Source organism: Prinia subflava, chromosome 4 (assembly GCF_021018805.1).
Source record: "Prinia subflava isolate CZ2003 ecotype Zambia chromosome 4, Cam_Psub_1.2, whole genome shotgun sequence".
Classification (NCBI taxonomy): Eukaryota; Metazoa; Chordata; class Aves; order Passeriformes; family Cisticolidae; genus Prinia; species Prinia subflava.
Window position 1 is genome coordinate 28,623,257 of NC_086250.1, and position 14,263 is coordinate 28,637,519.

At 39.0% G+C, this 14,263-nt stretch overlaps 1 protein-coding gene across 1 annotated transcript in view; it reads left to right on the forward strand.

The window, feature by feature from the left end:
• The window catches only part of FGD6 (FYVE, RhoGEF and PH domain containing 6), a 69,434-nt gene that overhangs the window by 34,722 nt on the left and 20,449 nt on the right, over window positions 1-14,263 (forward strand). Inside the window, exons 6-9 of the mRNA XM_063396302.1 lie at window positions 5,052-5,203; window positions 5,947-6,103; window positions 6,736-6,823; window positions 12,866-12,916. Coding sequence (XP_063252372.1) covers window positions 5,052-5,203; window positions 5,947-6,103; window positions 6,736-6,823; window positions 12,866-12,916 — 448 coding nt within the window. The remainder of the gene's footprint in view (window positions 1-5,051; window positions 5,204-5,946; window positions 6,104-6,735; window positions 6,824-12,865; window positions 12,917-14,263) is intronic.

Sequence of the window (14,263 nt, forward strand, 5' to 3'; positions counted from 1 at the left end):
TGCCAAAAAATTTCTGGTTTAATGTTTCCATTTTTCAGAAGAAAATGGCAAAATTCTGTATATAAAAACTATATATACTTTTATATATTTATAAACTGATGTCTATTGTAGCCAAATAGTATGAAAAATAATTCATAGTAGATTTGGAAAAAGAATGTAATGTAAAAAAAAAGTAGCTATGGCCTTTGGAGGAAAGTTCTGACCTCTGGTCCTGGCTTACAACTGACTCACTCTTTGACTGTGAAAAATTCTTTCAACATCCAACTCCTTTTTCTCCATCTGCAAAATTTCAATATTTGACCAGTCTGAGGTGAATATGTTGATAAACTTTTGGTCTCTGAAGTACTTTAGAACTGCTGAGACATTTGACAATGAGTTGTAACTGTAGTCCTCTTACTAAGAAGACTAATAAAATCATTTTCGTTTAAAAGGAAGTATTGTTGTACTACCCAGCCTATTGCCTGGAATAACATTCTGGGAATATGCCACAGTCAAATCATTGACTATTGTAAAAAATCAACTACATTATTTCGTTAAAGACTTATACGTTATTTATTACCTGAGGAAAAAAGGTGTGGAACTGCTTGGCAGCTTTGCCAAAGTAATGGCATATATTTGAAAAATGTCATGATCCACACTTAGTCATAGTCTTGATTAACTATAGTTGCTGTAGTTTAACTTAGCAGTTTATGGCTAATAGTCTGACTCTAGCTAGGAGTGCCTATTTATATTTTAGATAATCTATTTGTGAAGTCTTCTGTAGCTCTATTGCTAAGCAGTCATGTTTACAGTTTGTCACATCTAGCAGCCTGGCTGTTGTGAAACTTCCTCCTCTTCCCTCCTCCTTCTCCATAGCATGTCTGTCTGTGTGTATGTGTGTATTCCTTGAAAAGCATCCAAGTGCAAACATACTTTTTTCCTTAAATTAAACTGATACTTGAGCTACCTGCATATGTATTTAGCTGGGGCAGTTGTTCCTCAGTGGAAGGGGTTGTGATTTTTTTTTGCTGATGGTATGTTCTGGGGGAACAGATCCAAGATGAATATTGGTTGAGGCTTTAGGAATAGAATATGTGACTATGTTTAGATTATGTAGTACTTTCTCTTCCTGTTAAATTTCCAAGAAGTTTTAATTTCACCCATTTCAAACTATCTCCATTCAGCTATTAGGTACCTGAAGGTGCAATTGACCCAGTCAGCAGCTGAGTGAGGTTTTAGTCTCCTCTGTACCTCTTTGTTTTACAACTAAAATGGTCCTTTGCTCCATAGACTGACATGGGCAGATCACTGCGGGCTAGGAATCCTCTGGTGGGAAGAGCTGAGGGATGGTGAGTCAGGGCCTTTGCAGAGGGGAAGTGCATGGGCTGATTGCAGATGATTCAGAACAGGGTCAGAATTATTTCAGCTATCACAACCTCTTTGCTTATTTAAGGAAGTTGCATTGAAGGAGTGGTGTGAGGAAACAAAAGCAGTGATGATAGTAACCTCCTCAAATATTATTTGAAAACTCCACAGCTATAAGGGGAGCTTATACCAACAGGATAAATACAATTTCCTACACATTTTCAAGTTGGAGGTGTTCTATCAGGCAGTAATTCAGCAACAGAATGTACTCGGAAGCCTTTAATATGCCTAGACTAGATTTTTGTATGGACAGGTGCCCATACCTGTGGGAGGCTGTCTCAGCCTAGCATAAACTAAAACTGTTCCTGCTTTGGAAAGACTGTTCTTCCCAGGGATAGTGATGTGTGCTATCCTCTTGAAGTACCCGTGTGAAAACAATTACCGTTACCTAATCAATAAAAAAAAATCAGAAGATTATTACTGGACCAGAATATAATGTAAAACTAGAAACTGTAAACAAGCATTTCAAAAAATGTACAATAGCCTCCCCACTTCTGAAAGGAAAAAAAATCCTGGTAAGGAGCTGGGATGATTCAGTATAACTAGCAAAATATTTTGAGTTTTGTCATGCGACATATGAAACATGTCTAGAGTTGCAAATATTTTTCAGTGAAATAAGAACATTCATTCCAAAGTGTGGCAAGTTGGGGCTTTTTAAAATTTGTTTGTTTGTTTTAGGGTTTTTTTGATGAGTAAGATTTCAGTATTTGAAAGACCCATTTTTAATTAGAAAGTCTGTCTTTAAAATTCACTTGTAACGGATTGCTGCATTGCTCCAAACAGAATAATTTCTAGGACAACCTAGGTGATTGCCTTTGAACAGGCTGATGAAAGCAGTGCTCTTCAGCAGTTTTATATAGGACAGTGTGCTAAATATGCTTGTAATATAAATCACATCATGCAGGCATGTATAGATATCAGAGCAAGTTATATTATTTGCAAGAGCAGTTCTGCTTTTTATTTAGCAGTGAACTGATTTAGGTTTAGAAGGAGCTAGGTCCTGTTACTTTATTTTTACTGCAGTTCTAATTTCTAAGTCATTCACCTACTTGCATTAAAAGTTGTCATCTGAATACTTTCCACCCCTTGTGGTGAAATTTGAGGGTTTAGTTTGTAAAGTAGCATATTTTGTATCTGGTAATTAAAACAGACCTGATCTATGTTTTGTCCTTTTGGATATGAAATTACTTTCGCAGAAGGCCAGTACCTTCAAGTGTAAACACTGTTAATTCCAACCTTGTTACATTTGTTTTTCTTTTCCCACCCCCAATGCCCAGGCATGTGCTCTCTGCATTCAGCTCTTGAGTTTATCTCAAGATGAACTTGGCATGACAGTTACTTCACACCCACTGCCAGGTTAAAAATAAATCTTAATATGATTGCAGTGACAAATGCATAGCCAGTAGTGAAGATGATAAAAAAAACCTAAAAAGAGCATTGAAAATTGGCTCTTGTTGTTTTGCAGGCTTTTGGAATTTGAAAGGTTCACGTTATCTTTTTTCCTTGTATTTCCTCTCTGCAGCACTTCCTCAGTTTACTCAGTTGTGGACGGGGACATAGGGGATGCTGAAGTAAAGTTTTGGTTGGCTGTTTTAATGGTCGAGCCTTTCATGGCATATATATAAACCATGATGAAGCTAATGGACTTTGGGTCAAGCTAGTTGAAAAACCAAATCTGTATTTCGAAAATGCCCTGCAGACTCTTTGAATGCTGTATCTAGAAATTAAAAAAAATGCCCTTAACCACAGCTGACGTTCCAGTGTTATCTAGTGGTGCTTAAACCTGGCTCCCTGCTCTCCTTTTGTTGTTTGATCAGGGGAAAGGCCGGGTTGTTTATAGTACAGACAAAACTGCTTTGCTTTTCATCATGCAAGTCACCTTATGACATTCAAACAAAATTCTTGTCTCATCCTATGGCAAAATACATACAGTATATTGTGTGTGCATACAGTTGGGGGTGGGGGAAGAATATTGTCGTACTATGATGGTGCATTGTGCATGAAGCTCTCCAGAATGCCTCATTTGAGCTTTTGCCATTGTAATTCCGTGTATCATTTCAGTGTTAAGCAGTGCCCCAGGGTCAGAAAAACCCATAAGATGCAGCTGGTAGTTAACCTATGTGTCACTAGTCTGCACAGAGGATGTAAACCAGAACATTTCCATATGAATAATGCCATCTGTTTTTTAACTCCCTTGCATTTAGTTCTCAGCCTTTCCCGTTACAGCCAGTGCCCTGTATCTCATTTCAGCTTCTTGTCAGAACTGCCCAGTCACAGCCTTTGTGACCCACAGGGTCACAAAGCAAGAAAGCATGTCTGGAGCTCACGTTGCCCAGAGCTGACGTAATGAGGATGGAGAGCAGGGGAAAGTTGAGGCTTCAGTTTGAGAGACCCTAAGTAGTGCCAGATGCTGGACTGATGGGATAGCTAATAAGAGCTGTAGTAGTAGACCTGGGGAGGGGGAAAAGGGGGGATTAATTTTTTTTTCCTCAACCTGAGGACCCTACAGGTTTCCAGAGACAGGCATGGACTCCATGCACATTTAAAATTTAACTTATTACTGTATTTAGAACATTTTGTTGGTCACTTTTTTCAAGATACCTACAGATCGTGCATGTGATATTAGGTTTCATTAACCACAAACTCCAAAAGAACTGTTTTGGATTAATTCTCTTTTTGCCCAAATTTAAGTGGGACATGGTAATACATATGTAATTTATATTTTCTTTTTTGTCATTTAAGACAGGATTGTTTTTCAAGTGAAGTGCTAGATTGCTAAACTTTTTGAAAGATTTGTTTGCTTGCAAATAGGGAAAATACCCTGTATAATGGATACAGACTTTCAATCTTGGCCATACTGATTTGTGTGGGATCAAGATTTTAACTTTGAATAGTTTAATGAGGACAAATGAGCCTCAGCTCTGTCCTGTTGGGAGCTGATTATAGCACAAAAATGCAATAAGATCCTTCAAGAGTGAGCAGGGTGCTCCTCCTCCCTTGTAAATGTTTCAAAGGTACCAGTCAGAGTTTGCTTTGATCATTGCTAACATTCGAAATCTTGTCATTCCCATGTTGTTACAGTATATTTTTGTTAGATGTTAATTTTCCTGTATATATAGAACAGCTGCAACTATATTACATATAGTAATTTTTTGGCCCTACTTTTTCTCCTCCAAAATGGCATTTGTAGATGAGTTATGAACACTAGGCTGATTTTTAAGTAAGATACTATAACTGCATTAGCTGATATAAAAGTTTTGCTTTTTGACCTACATGTTTGCAAGAAGACACTCAAGGCTGCCAGTAACCTTGCAGATACAAGCCTTGTTTAGGCCGTTGTAGTTTCCTCATAAGTAATACTAACACATTTCTTAAGGGCATGTTGTAAAAATAATGAACAACTTCTATATTATGCATACGGGACCAAGAAAGTAAAGCTCCAGTGTCAAACCAAAAGGATTAAGGTAGTCCCAAGGGAACAAATTGAAGCTGCAGAAAAACATAACCCAGATGGTACCTGCCTTGCTTTTGGTAATAGGGAGCAGTGAATGTCTGCAATGAGAACTCTGTAGTGCTCTCTGTGTTGGTGCTTTGAAGGCTGTTCACTCATGGCAAGGGGGGTTTCTGTCTTCTTTGTACTCGGGCAGGATTTCCGGGATGCTGTGGCACACGCCTCTAGGCAACTTGGAAAGCCAGTGATTGAGGACAGAATCCTGAATCAGATCCTCTACTACCTACCTCAGCTCTACGAACTCAATCGGGACCTCCTGAGGGAACTGGAAGAGCGATTATCTCACTGGTGACTATCAGTAAAGGGGTTCCACTCCTTTGATGTTGAAATTTATCTGGAGGGCTTATGTGACTTCATGTGATCATGGTTTGACGCTTGTTTGTGTTTCATGTACCTTCCTAGATGTCAGAATTTACTTTGAAAGTACAGGAGATAATTTTTCATCTAGATGTGATTTTGGGCCATTTAGATGCATCCCAAAAAGTCCGGAAGGCATGCCAATAAGTTTTTGTAGCAATCACAGTTTTTATTTGAAATTTCATTTTTAACAGAAAGTTCTGGACCCTGCATGGGCAGTGATTTCACTGGGGGAAAAGGAGGCTATTCTGAACACTGGTTTGCATTTTAGAGGTAGTTTCAATCTGCTGATCAGGCACAGTGCTGATTGACAGCCACAATCCCCTTGAAGACCATTCTCAGTTACCACTGGTGGATGAAGCTACACAAAACCTACTGACAAAGGCACAGCAATGGGTAAAGACTTTTCTCACTTTGAACTAAAGTGTTCAAATGGTTCAAGACCATTTTTAAAGGCTGTATATTAAGCGATTGTCATCCAGCACTAGTCTGTTGACGTGTGCCTAATAAGGTTTTTCAGATTAGCAACTGAGATGGGTGCCTGTCTGCTGTAAGCTTTTTGTTCAGAACATAAACTAGCACATCTTACTCTGAAAAAGAGAAACGTGTTGCTTTAGGGTTAAGATGGATGCTATTTTTAGCTCTTAATTGCATCTTTTTTGTTTTGTTTCTAGGCTTGAGCATCAAAGAATTGCTGATATATTTGTTAAAAAGGGTCCCTACCTAAAGATGTATTCAACTTACATCAAAGAATTTGATAAAAATGTTGCATTATTAGATGAACAGTGTAAGAAGAATGCAGCATTTGCATCAGTAGTCAAAGACTTCGAGGTGTTGTATTCCTTTTTAAGATATATCCTGGTTTGTGACATATTAGCAGTTGTGATCCTCCACTGGGCTTTAGAAACTATCCTTAATTTGTTTGCATTTTGATGATGGGGTTTTTTTCTGCACTCTTGGCTTAAGAAAGGAAGAAGATGAGGCCTTTTGAAGGACTCGATGTTTCAGATTCAGATTATTTTGAGTGCAAACTCAAGATAATTAGCATTTTTGAAGCATGGATCTTTTAATTCTGTGTTGTTCTTAGATGTGTGGATTAATTAAAACTTCTGCAGTGAGCATTCCCGTCTTCTCTGCCTTTTTGCCTAATGGACACTGACAGCAATCACAGAGGAGCATGTTGCCCTTGCTGTCCTGGTTCCTTTATTTCTGGGAAGCTTCACCTCTCTTTCTCCTATGTCAAAGCACCTGTTTTGAATCTACAGTATATTCACACATGGGAAATTTTGCATGCAGTCTTCCACATGGAATTGCTTGCTCTGTAATGTGGTGCTTAACACTGTGGCAGTAGCACTTTTCAAAGATAAAAAGCTTATCCACTATAATTGTTTGTAGGCATGGTTTCTTTTGCTGGAAGCTTTGACTGCTGTGGAATTGTTATTTATTTTGGGTGTTTCTTTCAGATGAGCCCCCGTTGTGCTAGTCTGGCCCTCAAGCACTATCTGCTCAAGCCAGTTCAGAGGATTCCCCAATACAGGCTCCTGTTGACAGGTACAGTCAAGCTTTTTGCAGGTTTAAGAAGCCAGTCAACACAAGCCCCAGGACACCTGTCTTCAGACAGCTGGATCCATCTGTAAAACATGTTTATCTGACTTCAGATATGAGAGGCTTTTTAAAAACATGTCACAATATGTGAAGCTCATTATAAAACATGGCATGGGTTTAGAGACTTTTTTTGCTACTATTGATTGTGATAAGATACACAAGTAAGGTCCTAATGTTTCCAGCACTGTGGTATGTTCCAATGGTAGATTCAACAGTACATAGTAACCATGAAACCTGTGATGGTTTTTACTTGAATCTGCAGTAAGAGAAGCCTGTAATTTCCTTAAAGGATTGGAAAGCTCCTGTTCTGCTTTGAGTTTTGCTTTTATGATTTTTTTTTTGGAGGAATGGGGGTTTAACAAATAAAAAAGGCAGTATGGAAAATTGGAGCAAGGAGAAAAAAGACATCTATGCAACTGTGAACTTCTGTAACTTCTCCATTTCTCCCCCACCCAGGTGTTTTGTCTGTAAAATCCATTCTCTTTTAAAGGCAAAACACATGTTTTTAGTGCACACCAGTAAGTGCTTAAGCCTTGCTACCAGAGCCAGCTGAGGAGCTGATTTGGAGCTAAGAAATCTGGCTCTGTACCCTGCTCTGGCACTGGCTTGTTTGGGTGGCCTTGAGCAAGTCATCTCCACGATGCAGTGGGGTTTTTTGTCTGCAAAGGGAGGGCAGTGACAGAGGCCTCCTTTGTGAAGTATTTTGAGATGTGTTTGTTGTAAGAGGGGGATGGCTCCTGTAAGGATTTGGAAATACTTAAGGCATTGTTTTTGAGAGCCATTGCTTCTTGATGAGCAATATAAAAATAGCCTCTGTTTATGTAGTGACTGCAAAATAAAATGCTCTGTGACCTTTTTTTTTGGCTCTGTAGCAGCTCATTGGCATTTCCCCAGCATGTACTTAGACTAGTGATGGTGAGAAACAACGTTCACTTTTAAAAATTTCAAAGGTTAATTAAACCTTAACAAAATCCAGCAAAGGACTGAATAAGGAAAAATTACAGCACGGAGAGCATGGAACTAAACCGCCATTGCTCACCCACAAAATGGCTGCTCCGTCTTTGAGACCTTTAGTGTTGCATCAGGTAACCCTGGACCCTCCCAAACTCTGCCAGTCAACTCTTCTGCACTGTCCACTGCAACTTGATGAGAGGTCAGGTGCAGCCATGCCTCACCCCCTAGTAACAAGCCTGCCCTCCCCAGGTGCCCCATGCAAGGGGACAGGTACACGCCGTCCCTCCACATGTCCTGACTACCAAGGCCGTCCCGTGGCAACCATACAGGGGAAGGGGCTATGGAGGGAACAGAGGACATCCAAACAACAAGTCACAATAACATCACTATACATCAATAAAACTTCTGTTAACATACACACGATATTCTTCCCTTAATTGTGAGAGCCAACCATCACACTACCCATCTATAACATTGTTCTGTGGCAGATTCAGACTTAAGTGTTATAGAGGAGTTACTGAGTTAACATTGACTTTTTCATTTTAATCACCTCATTAAACTCAAGGTGTTGATAAAAGGGGGATAACTTATTAAATGGAGCACTCTATAGGGGAGAATCTTAATGACACTTAATAGATGAAATCAACCCATAAAAAGGTTGGGGACTTGCTCTATTTTAAAAGGATACTCACTTAGGGCATGGTGTACTTATACACTTCAAAATCAGTGGGGCCTTGGGTAAGTTCAAAGTTTTTAATTGTAACAGAGTTTAGTTGAATAGAGGATCAGAATGAATCAAATGCCATTGTCAATGTACACAGCAGAGCAAAAGATGTCAGGGCTAGATGACACTGAAACAAAACTCACATGTTGAAGGGGAATTCCTCGTGATGATTATCTGTCACTGTGGCTGGGACAGACTGTTTTAGACGTGAAAAAATCCTTATTCTAACCTGCTGATGCAGGTTATTGTGGGTGTCCCCAGTCTGCAGACCTTACTGTGGCTGCCTGGCTTTAAATACACCTGCAAATGCTGCTGAAAGAAATGGGATTGCCATGCTGGTGGCAAATTTAGAAACGTGATTTTCTCTTTTTTATGTGAATAATAACAGAGATCAGGCCAAGAATTTAATTATGCTGGAGCTGGACAGTGATGTTTTGGATCTGTTTCAATTTCAGTCTGTTCAGTCTTTCATGCATGTATGTTGCCCTTGAGTTCTGACTCTTCCATGTCTCTGTGGATGACCCATCTACTTAGTTTCCAACAGCTTTCCAACTTTCCAACAGCTCTGTGTAATACTGAACAATGCCTCTATAAACTTGTGCTATATGAACATCTGAAGGACATGCAAAACATTTGTATCTTTTGTTGCAGTGGGTGAGATGTAGCGATGGACCAGCTGCCAAGATGCCAAGGCCAAAGAAGGGGGCAGTCTGTGGGGAGGAGGGTGAGAGCAGCAGAGTGAAAATAATCCAGGAAACGAAGCTGTCAGGCCTGAGTCAGCAGGGATTTCTTCCTATTTCGATGTTCTGTGTCAGTGGGACAGCTTTGTACTGATAACCTGCTGCTACTCGGTCACATCACAAGATCGTGCGCTTTGAAGTAGAATTTCTTTTGTGCTAACAAAAGCAGGAACAGGTGGATTCCTAAATCAGCCAAGGAGACGCACAGCTCAGCACTTTCTGTTCAATTATACAGCTGCTCCAGTCCAGTCAGTGCACTTCTACTTCTTCACACACCGGCCCTGAACGCTGTACAGTAACTATTAGATAGCTTATGGGGAGGTTAAGCAGAGGCCTCTGATTTCTGAGAGAAATAAAGGAGAGGTGATTCTCTTCCCCCAAAAACCTCTAATTTGAGTAGATGACTTGAGACTGTGCAATATGAACAGGCTCTTGATTGTCATAGGATAAGCCTCTCTCCTCTTTTTCACAGCATAAGGTTGGCAGAGAGTGTCTTTTATTATCCTTAACTGGGTTACAGTGAGGGGAGGCTGAGTGGGATGAAAAATTAGCCTTTTTGCACTCTGCAGCTTTGCAGATTGGAAATAGAGTTGTCAGACTCAAGGCCAATTACATGTTGTAGAACGATTGCTTTGAGTTTAAATTAATTACATTAGACAACTTAAGACAAAAAGTAGTTAGTGGCACAGAAGATAATTTTAAGCAGAAGTGATAGCCACTGCCCCCAGCAAGTGGGAAGAGAAAATTGGGGACTGTTGTCAGGTAGAAGTAAGCATAGAGAAATTTTCATCACAAAAAAGTACTAGTGTGCTTTTATGTTTATTTTTGTTGTGCTTTTGGGTATCCAGCAGAATTAAGCATTTCTGAAGGTATGCTTAATGTCTTTCTAGTCTGAACAAAGAAAGCTCATTTCAGAGGGGAATTTTTTTTTTGCAAAGATATTTGATGCCATTTCACCTTAATATCTATCTTCTGTATTTATTTTATCTAGCAATACTTCTGCAAAAATTTTACTGCACAATTTTTCATGTCTGTGAAATCAGCTTTTCTGACTACTTTATGCCAGTACCTCCAGAAAGTTGTTGTAAGCACAGAATTTCCAGTGTGTATTCACAGAAGAGATTAAAAATATCTGTTCTGATGCTTCTCTGAAGCTGAGTTTTAGCTGTGAACTGGGGTCCACTTACCAGATAAAGAGAGTACTAAGATGAAAATTACCTATTTATCACTTCCAGGATTTTACAGTTGTTTTATTGGCTGGTGTAGTTTTGTAAGGCAAAGGCTGCCTTCTGTTTTAAATACATAATTTTAAATGAATGAAATTATGTTAAAATCTTGATTTTTTTCCTTTTCTATTCACTGATTATATAATTTGAAATGGTAGAAAATACCCATCCAAAATGGGCTTGAGTGGTGGTGTTTTGGGTAACATTTTATAAAGCATGAATATGCCAAGAAGTAATTAGTTCCCATCTTAGGTCTCTGGTTTTATGTTCCACTGCAATTACTTTGGATGTTAAAGTGGATGTCTTCATGTACCAGGGGCAGTGTCTTAGAGTGCCAGCTGTACATTTGCAGATGAGGAAATTATACCCACCTTACCTCTTGTTCCCAGCCTATGGAGGTGAGTGTGTGGTTTGGGAGCCTTATTTCTGTATGAGCTGTAGGAAATAATTTTTTATACTGGGAGATTCCCATTGGAGTCTTTTGTTCTGGCTCCAATGAAGATCAAATTGCAATTGTAAAGCTTTCATTTGTTGGCTTAATGGTGAAGTCCAAAGAGTGCTCTGCCTCAGCAACATAGCACAGCTCCAAGGTGAGAGACCACCCATCCACAGGCAGGGCAGGAGAGGGCAACTGGTGTATCTGTGACAGATTCCTCCAGGTTAAACCAAATTAAACCCAGTGTGAACTCTTCCCAGGTCCTTTCAAAATACCTCCTGTTATTTTTTCCCCCTCATACAAGCCTCTTACCAGAATAACCCAAGGTGAAGCAAGGTTAACTTTTTTTTTTTTTTAATGGAGTATATGGCTACCTAAATATTTCATTGGAATGGCTGGTAGCTACTACAGCACGAGATTTTGAGGGACATGAAGGATGCAATATTGATGTAGTACAGCAGGAGAAATTTTGGTGCCAGGTCAGACTTGTTTTAAAAGATCACATGTTAACCAAAGCCTGCTGATAATCAGGCAGAACTCTGAGGAGAGCAGAAAGCTGTGAGTGTTCCCATGGCCCAGCCAATCCTGCTTCCCAGAGCTCCCTCCCTGCCTCGTAGCCGGCTCCTCTTCCTGCACCCTAACCTGCTCTTCATGCTTCTCACTTGGATCCTCCCTTAGGTCTCTGCCAAACAATAAAATGTCAGTGCCAAATGTTTCTCTTCCTGTAGTTCTGGTTTTCTCAAAGCTTTAATTAACTGTGACAAGTTCTCTCACTCTTCGTAGCAGTTCTACTGCAGGAACATGTTTCACAATTCCCTTTTAATTTTGTACATAAGGAAAAGATTACAATGCACTGAATGGTCTCTGAGGGGCACACATGAAGCAAGACATCTCATGAAGGCAGGAACAATTGGCTCCTGATCCTTTTTGAATGAAAGAATGAATTTGGGTAGGGCAAGCATATGGGAGTTGAATTATTTCACTCCTACATGGAGCTTGTACAACTGAGAAGCTAAAATTGAATGCTTACTACATTACATGTAATTAGTTTTCATTAGACCTGCCAGAATATTAATACTTCATTTAAAAGGTAATTATAAATCAGTATTTGATGCTTTTATGAATCTAATGTATATCCCTTGGAATGTTTCTGGTTTGGTTTCTTTTCGTTTTAAGGAGGTCAAAGCTTATAGAGAGTAGATGTTTGAGATTTTACTGAGAATGTATGTTACTCTTTGACAGGGTATTGCACTTTTTGATGAACTAGACACTCAGCTAGGGAATACAAACTCGAAGGGGATGTTTTCTTGTATAGTCATACATTTGGAGTTAATTTTAGCGAAATATAATAGGTTGTAAAACTACCAAGACTTTAATGGATCGAGGGTGCCATCTCGTGGTTGAACTCCGCGTCATTGAAAACCGAAAATGCCTATTTGAATATTGAGGGAGGTCTATTGTTTTTATTACCGAAAAATATTAATCATTATCAGAGCTTCTGTAATGGACTACTTTTTTATTAGCTCCTATAGACTGGTTTAGGTGTTCAGACAATCATCTGTAATCTTCAAAAGTTTTTGCGTCAGCTTAAATGTAAATGATTGCAAGTAGTCTACTAATTTTTCACTTGCTTGTTTTTTTCTGGAATACTGTATACACTATATCACTTTTCACTGGAGAAGAACACTGTTTCAGTAACCTGTCTCTTTGCTGATATACTTTCATTATGGACATGCTAGTTTTCACTTTGTTATTACCTTGACAGGTTTAAAAGATGAAGTAGTAGATCTTTGTTGATTAAGTAGGAGATCTGAACAGCTGATTTCCAGGAAAAAGATGGAACTTACAACTTTCTGATGTTGTTTATTTATTTAACAAAACTATCTTTATATTTTTTTCTTTATACAGATTATTTAAAGAATCTTTTAGAAGAATCTGCAGACTATAGGGATACTCAAGGTAAATGCCTCTTTAAAGAAATAACAGCTTATGTACTAATGTTTCCAGATATTAAATGTAAAATGCTAAGTCAGTAATAGAAATGTTTTCTATTTAGTTCTAGGTTTCTCAGCAGAGATACTAAAAGATTGCAAGCTTGTGTTTCAAAAAGGTTTGGAGCTGGCAGTCGTATCACCTCACACTTGAGTTGAAACCAAGAGATAAGAGTGAGGTTCCACAGGCAGTTTTAACAGATATTTTAGGCACCGCTATTGAAAGAGACAGTCCCTTGCATCTGTAAACCTTTAACAGGCAGCCTGCTCTCTGCAGCTATGAGCCCTTCTGGCCTTCTCCTCTCTCTTTGTGCCAGGACAAGCATCCATGTGGCAGAAGTGAGCAAGATCAAGGAGCTGCCATGGGTAATATTTAACCTGAGGAGTTCTCCAGTTTGGCTTGTCAAAAGCTGCACAAACACAAGTTACTTAAACAGATTTGCCTGCATGTGAGGAGAAAGGTGATCAGGGGAAATGAGAAGTAGTTGGTGATGGAGAGGACAAGACCACAGATTTCATAGTAGTGCAGGATTAAGGTGGTTTAACTTATGCATATCAATGCAATGCACATTCAGGCTGTTTCCTTCTTCAGAGTGTGCCTCCGCAGTGCAAAAAACTGCTCTCAGTTGATGTTTCCATTTCATTTGCATGAGATCCTGTCACATTTGTGCAAGTCCCTTACCTTTAGAAGGCTTGTGCAGATGTAGTTGATTGAATTTCAATAAATGAATACCTTCAATGTACTGAGCCAGGTTTGCTTTGTCTGCTGCTAGAATACAGTGAAATATATGAGTAAATATATTTCTTAGGGCATTTAGACATATTTGAGTATGTTCAAGATACAAGCAAAAATAATTTAACTGATGGCTCTTCAAGAGATAGACAAGTTCATCCTGCACTTCATATGGCTGTGAACAAAATAATACTATAGTTGACCACTTGAAAAGAGAGGAACCTAAATATATTAAACCTTTTTTATGGTTTCTCCAACTTCTCTGTTTTTTTGTAGTTATATCTTTCACAGTGTTTTTCTCTCCCTTTTTATATCAAAGATAGAAGCTGAAGCTAAGTTATAACAACAGTTAAGTGTTAATTTGCCATTTGACATATTTGGTAGTCCATCTTAGAACTTGGGTAAGAAAAGAGAATCTAATCTTGAGTCTCCAAGATCATTCTTGTAATAATTAAGCTTGATTACTTCTGACTTTGCTTAGTTGTTTACTACCACTGCAGGGCCTGGGAGTGAAGGGGAAGAGTGGAGAGGGAGACTAGGTTTGGTTGTGATTAGTACTCTTGGAAAAAACCCCAAATAGCA